Source organism: Ursus maritimus, unplaced genomic scaffold, assembly GCF_017311325.1.
Source record: "Ursus maritimus isolate PB19 unplaced genomic scaffold, ASM1731132v1 scaffold_26, whole genome shotgun sequence".
NCBI classification, from domain to species: domain Eukaryota; kingdom Metazoa; phylum Chordata; class Mammalia; order Carnivora; family Ursidae; genus Ursus; species Ursus maritimus.
The window spans coordinates 39,582,195-39,593,631 of NW_024425119.1; the positions used below are offsets into that span (position 1 = coordinate 39,582,195).

General features: G+C 47.3%; 1 protein-coding gene across 1 annotated transcript; it reads right to left on the reverse strand.

The window, feature by feature from the left end:
• Positions 1-6,790: 6,790 nt before the first annotated feature.
• On the reverse strand, positions 6,791-10,284 carry TUBA1B (tubulin alpha 1b). The gene is made up of 4 exons (XM_008704542.2): positions 10,136-10,284; positions 8,546-8,768; positions 8,256-8,404; positions 6,791-7,952 (listed from the first exon to the last, which is right to left on the reverse strand). The coding sequence occupies exons 1-4, from the start codon at positions 10,136-10,138 to the stop codon at positions 6,972-6,974; spliced, it is 1,356 nt and encodes a 451-aa protein (XP_008702764.1). The 5' UTR covers positions 10,139-10,284; the 3' UTR covers positions 6,791-6,971.
• Positions 10,285-11,437: the final 1,153 nt, after the last annotated feature.

An 11,437-nucleotide genomic window follows, 5' to 3' on the forward strand; every position in this document is an offset into this window, starting at 1 on the left:
TTCCTGGCCTCCAGAACTGTGAAAAATAAAAGTTTGTTGGTTAAGCCATCTAGTCTACGGCATTTTGTTGTAGCAGCCCAAGCTAACGCTGTAAACCTCCTCCTTTCTCTCTGATGGAAATTGGACCAGTTCCTAGAAATGCACTGGCATCTTTGGGATTGCCCTCTTATCTCGGGTGCCAGGGAAGCCAGAAAACCAGAGGTTCATTTTAGGTAAGACCTGGGTCTGAGATCCTGTTGTTGTTGGCAGGGGTTGGGGAAAGGGTTTAAGAAACATGCTTTGAGAGATTCTGTTCCTTTGTCCCTACCTATCTCTGACCTTTCTAAAAATATTTGAGAGGATAGTCGTAATGAAAGATCGGCTTGAAATAGAAGAAAAAATTGTGAAATCCTGGATTCTGGGAATGGAGAGGGATCTTGGAAATCTTCAGTTCTCCCTGTTTGCCGTTCACAACATGGACGGCATAGTGGCCCGTTGTTGATCCTAGCTGTTTATTAGAAAGTGAGCTGCAGGGGTGCCTGGGTGGCACAGCGGTTAAGCGTCTGCCTTCGGCTCAGGGCGTGATCCCGGCGTTATGGGATCGAGCCCCACATCAGGCTCCTCCGCTATGAGCCTGCTTCTTCCTCTCCCACTCCCCCTGCTTGTGTTCCTCTCTCGCTGGCTGTCTCTATCTCTGTCGAATAAATAAATAAAATATTAAAAAAAAAAAAGAAAGAAAGTGAGCTGCAGTGTTTTCCGCCATCCTTTGCTGTGCACTCTGGGTTTTTGAGGAGTGAGGCTGCTGCCATTTCTGGACAGCAGATCTTCACTGGGTTTCTCTATTCCAATCTAAACATCCTCAGTTCTCTGAGTTCCTCTACCCAAGACTCCTTAGCATTCCACTCACCCCTTGGAGGGAACTCTCTTGCTTTTCTGTACCCTCTTGGAGGTGCCCAGAACTGGATACACAGTTTGCATAGCAGGGCAACCAGTGAAGAGGATGGTGGGAATGCTCAGCTGCCGAGCTTTGCATACTGATGTATAGATGGAATGTCTAAGGTGACACCTGCCTGTTCTGGCAGCTGGGTCACACTTTGGCCCCTGGCAAACATTCATTTGGTCAGTGTGAGTCAGCAGAAGTTCCTGCATGCTAGTATCATAAGACACTTGAGCTGGGCCAGAGAGAGGGTGAGGGATCTTATTTATGAAGAATCTTTAGAACAGATCTTATTTATGAAGAATGTTTACAACAACTTTCCCTTCTACCTTCATTGGATGTCACTGTCTACCCTGTGGTGTCTTCCTGAGGCATCTTAGATCTTTGGGCCTGGGAAAAGGGGGAAAAGGGGAAGACATTGGAGTGGCAGTCATCTCTAGCTTTCAGAGTTAAAAGTTTGAATCTTTGTTCTTGCCCCAATTAATTCGTGGAATATTTATTGAGTGCCAGTCATGCACTAAACACCAAGCTAGGTACTCGCAATACAATGGTAAGCACCATAGACGTAGAGCTTATAAAATCCGGTAGGGGGAAACTATATTAATTAAATAATCACACAAGTAAGTATATAATCCAAAATATGATCATGCTTTGAGACAAAAGTAGAAAGTTCTATGCAAATATTTAATAGGGAATCTGACTGAATCTGACCAATCCTTAAGTCCTTGAAGAGGTAACACTTCAGTTTCCATTATCAAAGGAAGAGTATGAGTTAAGTGGGCAAAGATGGGGTGGGCAGTTATGGCTGGAAAAGGTATTATAGGTGGAGGGAAGAGTGAAGGCCCTGGGAAGGAATGAGATGAGCTCAATTCCATCACAGTTGGACACAGTAGCAAACTGCAAGCTGTTAGTTAGGAGATGGGTTGGTCAGTTGAGGGATGGGTGGGGAAGGGCATTTATTGTGGTGTATGGACCAAATGGCAGAGAGGAAGTCACTGGGCCTCACAACACAAAGATACCAGTATCTACATGATAATTTCCACATCATCAGGTGGTTACTGACTTTGTGTCAATAATGAGTTCAGATTGATCTGGCAATCTCCCTTACTACATGTTGACCCCAAGACCATGTTTTTATACCCATCCCACCCTGGGGAGTAGAGGCAGGAGCTGAAGTTAAGAACTTGGGTATGGGAGTTCCTAAATCCTGTGGCTGCCTGATTCATAATGGCCCCACATGAGGCTTAGCTGCCTCTAGGAATGGACAGAACAAAAAAACGACAAGCCAGAGATGCCAAGTCAGTTACTTCCTGTTTGTTATATATCTTTTAGGCTCAGCTCCAAGGTGACAGGGCAGAGTTCACAAATCTGAGCTCTGCTCTTCTGGGCAGAGAACTCGTTGTCAGTGGTGCCATCTGCAGGGCATTAAGGAATTTGCCAGGAATTTGATGGGATCGGGAGGGGAAAATGCCTTCTCCTCTCTCATTCAAGCCTCAATCTGAGCATGTACTTGGTCCTCCATAGAGCTGAAAGACTCCTATTCCTTCTGATCTTTTGGCAGGCAATATTTAAGGCCCTTGGTCCTACAAGGCAGGACACAGGGCTGTAGTATCACTTCCCTTCTTCCCTGCCAATTAAATGTCATTTGTGTAAAAAAAAAAAAAAAAAAGGAGGCACTGGGCTCCTCTCATTTTAAGGTTATCTCAAGGAGGTTAAGAATGCTGCATTGTAAAGGCATTTAAGCATTCTGGTGTTTAAAAAAAAGGTGGGTCGGTGGGTGTAAATTGGAAGTCTTTTTTTTTTTTTTTAAAGATTTTATTTATTCATTCGACAGAGAGAGAGACAGCCAGTGAGAGAGGGAACACAAGCAGGGGGAGTGGGAGAGGAAGAAGCAGGCTCACAGCAGAAGAGCCTGATGTGGGGCTCGATCCCATAACACCGGGATCACACCCTGAGCCGAAGGCAGATGCTTAACCACTGTGCCACCCAGGTGCCCCAGGAAGTCTTGATGTACTAAGGTTAATTAGCAGCAGCAGCAGCAGCAGCAGCAGCATCCTCGCCATCTCTAAGTAAACCCTCCTTGAGTTTTACTTATTTCTATTTCTTTTCTAAATAAATGGCTCATTTTTCTTTGGCAGTGGCTTTGGTGTCTCACTGAGTAGAACTGTCAAGTCCTGGGGTGCCCTATCCCTCATCTCCTAAGCTTAGATGCACATCGCTAAGCTTCAAGTCCTTCTAGACTTGATTGTCCTATTCACCACCCTCTTTTGAGAAAGGCAGAATGAGAATCTGGAGTGCAAAAGGGAAGCTAGGCCAGGGCACCTGGGTGGCTCAGTCATTAAGCATCTGCCTTGGGCTGAGGTCATGATCCCAGGGTCCTTGGATCGAGCCCCACATCAGACTCCCTGCTCAGTGGGAAGCTTGCTTCTCCCACTTTTCCTGCTTGTGTTCCCTCTCTCTTTGTCAAATAAATACATGACATCTTAAAAAAGAAAAAGGGGGGGGGGATAGGCCTAGGAGGTTAAGAGAGCCTGACTAATGACAACAAAACCTCAAGTGTCTCAATCTGCTTCCTAGGCCTCTCTACCCTGAAATTCAACTCATGAGGTGCTTAAAGAGACCTGGGCCTGAAAAGAAAGTGAATATGTTTTTACAAAACCCTCAGGTTTGATGTTTGTATTGAATAGAATAGTAATCTATCCTAAGAGGGAAACAAATAATCCTTATTTTTACTTCCATTAGAGCAGTTGGTGGGCCGTTAATCATTAGCAGGAATTGTGCTTGCTGCCAGGGCAGATATATAATCAGACCCCAGTGCCCCCAAAGGAATGCTTCATGGCATTTCCTGGCTGCCTTGGCATTTCATTATAGGCAGCCCCTCCTCCCCACCCCAGTCCCACACTTGATATTTCATGTCACCAAAGGTTTTGACTATTCGTAACTACTGGTCATCATGTTGCATATAAGATGATTAGGAACAGAGGGGACAGAGGGAATACTGAATTCAAGCAGCCAGTTGGATCAATAACCAAATAATTAGAGTATAAAGAGTATTGGATAGTTCAGGACAAAGGTAGATAGGAGGTGTCTCTTCTAAAGATAGCTTAAATAAAGACAACCACATATGTTGAAATTTGAGTTCAAACTGTAGAAAATGGAAAACCTTTCTAAATTACAGGTTTCCTCCCTTTCATTTATTTATTTTTTTAAGATTTTATTTTTAGGTAATCTGTGTACCCAACGTGGGGCTCGAACTCACAATCTGGAGATCAAGAGTCACATGCTCCTCTGACTGAGCCAGCCAGGCACCAAGGTTTCCTCCTTTTTAAAAAATGAAATATATCAAGCACACTGGGGGGGGGGGGAAGGATAATATAACCAATATTGTTCTATCCTATAGAAACATTTAAACCTTAGGGGTTTGTATGTAACTCCCACTGATTTTTGCCTCCTGTCAATGTGTTGTTTCCTCCCAGATTAAACAGGAATGACGTGTAATTAATGGGATATTGTAGAAATTAGAGAGTGTGACTTTCAAGGTTAAGTCTTAACATTGCGGTTTCCAACTTCCCTCTCTTGGATCACTCACTCTGGGGGAAGCCTCCCCCCATGTTCTGAAGACACTCAAGTGGCCGTATTGGAAAGAGGTCCACGTGTGAACTAAGGCCACCTGCCGACAACCAGCACTAACTTGCAAGGCAGGTGAGTGAACTGCCTTGGAAGGGAATCCTCTAGTCCCAGAGAAGCACGTGGGGACTGTAGCCTCAGTCAACATCTTGACTGCAACCTTATGAGAAATCCTGAGACAGCGCTAGCCAGCTAAACCACTCCCGAATTCCTGACCCTCAGAAACTGCCTGAGGTCTCATCCTCTGGGAGCCTGCTTCTTCCTCTCCCACTCCCCCTGCTTGTGTTCCCCCTTTCACTGGCCGTCTCTCTGTCAAATAAATAAATAAAATCTTAAAAAAAAAAAAAAAAAGAAACTGCCTGAGGTAATACACATATATTGTCTTAAAACACAGAGTCTTGGTACAGTTTGTTATGTGACAATAGGTAATAAAATTGCAAACAACTATGTACCTCGCACCAGCCTGTCATCTTATATTTTGCTTTGTTTACTACAAATTAATCTTAAAACTACAGTCCTCTGTCCCAACAAACACACACAAAATCCAACCAAAATAAAACATCAGGGGGCTCTGGGTGGTTCAGTCAGTTAAGTGTCTGCCTTCAGTTTGGGTTGTGATCCCAGGATCCTGGGATTGAGTCCCACATAGGGCTCCTTGCTCAGTGGGGAGCCTGGTGCTCCCCTTGATTGTGCTTGCTCCCTGCCCCCCCCCCCCAGTGTGTCAAATAAATAAAATCTTTAAAAAAGCTAAAAAACAAAACATCAGATGCAGTTGAAATGTTGGCTTCTTGATCCTGTCCCTCCTTGTGCCTCGGAACTCTGAAAACGCACATGGCACGCTGTGTACACTGAGTATGTGCTTCCCTGATCTCAGGCACCCAGGACGTTGTCCTGAAAAGCAAGCTCTTCTCTGCATTACTTTGCCCCTGTTTCCCGGGCTCTAGCCTAGCTACCTTTCCCTCTTGTTTCACAGGAGAGGGACACATCAGAGGGTTTTCAGACATGTCTCGACTGACTTTCTTCGAGTTCAGCACTAGTTCAAAACCTTCAGTCCCCATTTGGTTGCTAATTCAGTTTAGGGTTCCCCGTAGCACTTCACAGCCCTGGCTTCTGCCTTCCCCTGGGTCCTGTGTTGGCTCCATTTGTGTTGCTGTGCTCAGCCTGCAATGCTACCCAACAGCACTTTCTCTGAAATATCTGACAATCCAGATTGTTTCTTTCAGGAGCTGAGAACTATTTTGTAAATTTGTAAGGGGAAAAAAAAAAACTGGAAAACTTTAGTATTCCATACTTTTTAAACCAAGGATCAACATCTTCAACAGACCTTAAGTCCCTGTACTTCTGCATTGCAAATGTGCATTTTCTTTGCGGTAAGACACTCTATTTGCATCCTGTTTGCCTATCTCCTACATAGTCCTTTCTACGTAGCCAAACTATATGAAAGAATGTAAACTATGCCAAGTGCCCTAAATTGTAAAATCTTAACCTAACCTGTACAAATGTTGCCACTTCACCCTCTTGTAAAGCAGTGCTCTTCCACAAACATCCAAGGCCTATCGCTATTTTTAAAACCCACAGCTTATTTGATTTTCTATCAGGACTTTTGTTCACAGTAATCATGATCCTGCAGCTTTTACCTCATCGTGCTCAGAAGTTTCTCAGCCATCTGTTTTCCTGTAGAAGGGTCACTTTTAAATTTTTAGTTACGTTGATAGGTCAGCAGCCATGGATTTGTAGGACATTTAAAAGTTCCTACACCTAAGTCATTAGTAATTAATTAACCAATAATTTCAAAAGATAGATTATCTCTGGACGAACATTTTCCTAAGCTCCCTTTGATCTAGAGTCTAACACTGGTTGAGGTGATATTAACAGATCAGTGTCAGAATCCAGCTTTCCTGGGGCGCCTTGGGTGGCTTAGTAGTTAAGCCTCTGCCTTTGGCTCACGGCGTGATCTGAGAGTCCTGGGATTGAGCCCCACATCAGGCTCCTCTGCTGGGAGCCTGCTTCTTCCTCTCCCACTCCTCCTGCCTGCGTTCCCTCTCTTGCTGGATGTCAAATAAATAAATAAAATCTTAAAAAAAGAAATCCAGCTCTCCTGTTTTTCTAGTCCACTGTGCTCCCTTTTCCCCAGAGGTGGCTACATAGGAAATGGGATCCTTGGTATTACCACCCTGCTGTCTTTCAGATATAGATGAGTGGTAGCACATCCTGAATTGGAGAAAGCAATTTAGAAAAAGCACAGAGTCAATCTTTCTTAAAGCCTTTACTTTGAGACATGATGGAAAAATGCGACAGGTACACATGGAAAAGACATGATCACAGTTAGAAGTGAAGACAATCTAACCAGAGAGCTTTAATGCCTGTCAGCTAATGTTGAAGCTTAAGCTCTGAGTGTGACATGCTGCAGGGCTGAAAGGAACGGTAATCAGTATTCCTCTCCTTCTTCCTCACCCTCTCCTTCAACAGAATCCACACCAACCTCCTCATAATCCTTCTCCAGGGCAGCCATGTCCTCACGGGCCTCAGAAAACTCTCCTTCCTCCATGCCCTCCCCCACATACCAGTGAACAAAGGCACGCTTGGCATACATCAGGTCAAACTTGTGGTCCAGGCGAGCCCAGGCCTCAGCGATGGCTGTGGTGTTGCTCAGCATACACACAGCCCGCTGCACTTTGGCCAGGTCTCCGCCAGGTACCACAGTGGGAGGCTGGTAATTAATGCCCACTTTGAAGCCGGTGGGGCACCAGTCCACGAACTGGATGCTGCGCTTGGTCTTGATGGTGGCAATGGCAGCATTGACATCTTTGGGAACCACATCGCCACGGTACAACAGGCAGCAAGCCATGTATTTACCATGGCGAGGGTCACATTTCACCATCTGGTTGGCTGGCTCAAAGCATGCGTTGGTGATCTCTGCTACAGAAAGCTGTTCATGGTAGGCTTTCTCAGCAGAGATGACGGGGGCATAGGTGGCCAGAGGGAAGTGGATGCGGGGATAGGGCACCAGGTTGGTCTGGAATTCTGTCAGATCAACATTCAGGGCTCCATCAAATCTGAGGGAAGCAGTGATGGAGGACACAATCTGGCTAATAAGGCGGTTAAGGTTAGTGTAGGTTGGGCGTTCAATATCGAGGTTTCTACGACAGATGTCATAGATGGCCTCGTTGTCTACCATGAAGGCACAATCAGAGTGCTCCAGGGTGGTGTGGGTAGTGAGGATGGAGTTGTAGGGCTCAACTACAGCTGTGGAAACCTGGGGGGCTGGGTAAATGGAGAACTCCAGCTTGGACTTCTTGCCATAATCGACAGAGAGACGTTCCATCAGCAGGGAGGTGAACCCGGAACCAGTTCCCCCTCCAAAGCTGTGGAAAACCAAGAAGCCCTGAAGACCTGTGCACTGGTCAGCCTGTTGGAAAAAAGGAAGAGAGAAAACATATTAATATATTATTGCTCTTTGCAATATATAAGTAAATATACTTTTACTTTTCATACAATTCCAAGAATATAGATCTTATTTTGACAAGAAATGCTTTTAAATACATGTAGACCTTCCTAGAATTACTAAGCATTTCTTAATTAAAAAAAAACCCATAAAGGAATAGTTTACCTCGCTCTATTACATTTTAATTCTGTGTTTGAGATGAAAAGAACAGATTTCAAATGTCTTTCTTAGGATCACTGTTTACTTTGTTCTTGAGAATAAACATACCAGCTTCCGGATTCGGTCCAAGACGAGGTCAATGATCTCCTTGCCAATGGTGTAGTGCCCACGGGCGTAGTTGTTGGCAGCATCTTCCTTGCCTGTGATGAGCTGCTCAGGGTGGAAGAGCTGGCGGTAGGTGCCAGTGCGAACTTCATCTGGAAAAGGAAAACAAAGCAGCCGCCCATCACTCACCGCCTGCACAAGCCTGCTCGACCCCAGGGTGTCCATGGAGCCTCAAGACAGACCCCCTGTCCCAGACCCCCGGGCGCTCACTGGGGTTACTGAAGCCAACTCACCAATGACTGTGGGTTCCAGGTCTACAAACACAGCCCTGGGCACATGCTTGCCAGCGCCCGTCTCACTGAAGAAGGTGTTGAAGGAGTCATCCCCTCCCCCGATGGTCTTGTCACTTGGCATCTGGCCATCGGGCTGAATGCCGTGTTCCAGGCAATAGAGCTCCCAGCAGGCATTGCCGATCTGGACACCAGCCTGTCCGACGTGGATGGAGATACACTCACGCTGTGAAAAAGTAGATTAAAAAAAGAAAATCAATATTAAACTAATCTAGTAATGACTGTAAAGCAGAACAAAATAATTTCTGTAATCAATCTTACAAACTTCCCCTTCTAAAACTATTTAAAATGTAATACGCTTCTAGGGGATAATCACTATACTTTTGATCTGCATAGCTTTTAATGAATTTCTTTTCCCTATCTAAATTGGGAAGGTCTCTTTCCAGACTAAGAGAGCTTAGTCACAGTTCCTCCTTTGGAAGACGAAGATAGGGAGGCCATTCATCCAGTGCTCAGGCCTCAGAATTCCATTTTAGACTAGGTGGCCAGATTTCCGGGCAGCTACCATCACAGGAAGCACGTGGCCAGAAGAGTGCAGAGGAAATGTCTGGCCGCAGGGACAAAGGGCGGGGCTTTGCGGCACAGGATGAATGAGCAATTCAGGGTGTGCGCGCGCCCGCGCCCCTCTGCGGCCAGCGGGAACGCGCAGCTGCAGAGACACGCAGCAGCCACGTCTGCAGAGGCGCCTGCCATGGCCAGCCATCATCTGCTCCGCCAGGCACGGGGCTCAACCTTCACATCTGTCAGGGCACAGCAGGGGATTATAGGCGGCCCAGATCTGGACCAAGATCCGATTTCTGTTCCCTCAAAATCCCTCACCGCCACCACCTGCTCCTATGCGCATTCCTAACTTAGACCAAGGAAGGGCAGATGGCCTCTAGAAGCTGTCGGGAGCTAATTGTCCTAATAATGTGGCGTAGTGCAGCACACTGGCAAAGACCCGTTCTCTACATTCATCTTACTATTCTCGTTAAACCTCCCCTCCGCCCCCAAAACTCAAGGCTCACAGAAGACAACGCCCTACAGTGGTAGAGCCGCAGCGCCTTGACGCGCACGCGCAGACTGCAGGGGCGGTCTCCCGCCGCTCCCTGGCGGGAAGGTAACGGTCGCGCCTGCGCTTTTGTGTCGGGCTCCTTCCCGCCTCCGCGTTTCTGGCAGAGGAGGAAGTGAGGGCGTGGAGAGCTCGCGCGCGCGCCCGCCAAAAGCGGGGGAAGGAAAGGGGGATGGGAACGCGCGGGAAAAGACCGTAGGGTCTCGGGTCGCCGCGCCCAAGAGGTAAGGGCTAATTGAGAGCCCCAACCACGGTCTGGGAGCCGATGCCCGGCCATGCCCTCCCAGAGTCCGAGAAGAAAACGCAGCGGTCCCCCATTTTGGGCCCCAACCATCCTCACTACTTCCACCCTCGCCTCTCGCCTCGCTTTTCGCCTTCCAAAACCAGAGCGCTGATCCCTGGCTAACGGCCCCCCCGAGACCGCCCGGCTCGCTTCTCCCGGTTTTCCAGAGCGAGGGCGGCGCCCTGACCGGCCCACTCACCATGGTGGCTACGGGTTAGCAGGCGCAGGCGACAGCAGCAGACACCGGGTCCCGGTTACCGTCCCCGACAAGCTAAGAGTCGAGGTAAGTAACGCACTGAGGCGGAGGCGGTGCCGGAGCCACTTAAGTAGCGGTCCGGGGAGGGGCGGGCGGGCCCAGGCGGTGCCTCGGCCGCGGGCCCCTCCCCCGGCCCGGCGCGCCCACTCGGCGCCCGGCTCGGCCGCCGCAGAGGCGGGCTCCTGGCCCAGAGCCCCCTCCCCGCGCCGGCCCTGCGGGGCGGGGTCCGCCGCGCCTGCGGACAGCGAGCTCTGGTGCTGCAGTCCGCGGCGCATGGCTGCCAGGGCCTGGGCGGGGGGCGGGCGCCGGCTCGGAAACCAAGCAACATGGGCACGGGAAAGGAGGCTTGCCTTAATTTGGATGAACCCTAAGACTTAAGAAGTCTGTACAGTTTTAAAGATGAAGCACCATGAGATGCAGAAATTTCTGGTCTGGATAGCTCAGCTGATTATTCTCATGTTGCCACAATTTGTCAGTGAGTTTTGCCTTTTTCTCTTCTCAGTTCCTTTGAAGGCAGTGCATTCTTTACTTACCTGATAATGTGGAGGAAGCAAGGTTTAGAAAACAGACTGGTTTTATTTGGTTTATTGTAATGACTTGTTCGTTAAACTAAGGTGCCAGATGTTGGAAGCAAAAGTATTTCAGTCATTCAAAGAGTAGTACCTGAGCATTGAACACCGGAGCTGTTGAAAGGGCCTACTAGGCCTCATTTTTAGACATAACTGACGACTTTATGGAACAGTCCCAGGGGCTTTTAGAAAGGGAGATTCAAAGATACATTTCAAATTTGGTAGCTGAATTGTAGAAGTGAGGACAGAAACTTGGGTAGTGAGGAAATTGACAATGAAGGATATTAGGAGGTAGGGAATCCTTGTGTTACATAGAGCTTTGTAAAACTATATAATAACTGCTTTCTGTTATGTCAAGATAGATATATTGGTTATAGCCTCCTTCTAGGAGGCCCAGATTATAGTGGATACACTCTTCCCCACCACTGCCTTTCAGGGGACTCTATTCCAAGACCATAAACTTTATAAACCCTTGGAAATGCATAAAGTGGTTAGTTAGGGTTAAAGTGTGGCTTTAAAATGGTTCTAGCAGAAACCTGTTGTCACCCTATTCAAAAGAGCCTCCCAGTGATAGTATGTAACAAAAAATAAATATAAAACTAACAATTCACAGTTCATATTCAGTTATTACCTTGCTCAGATTTGGTAAAGACTTCACCCTTCATATCAGACAAAT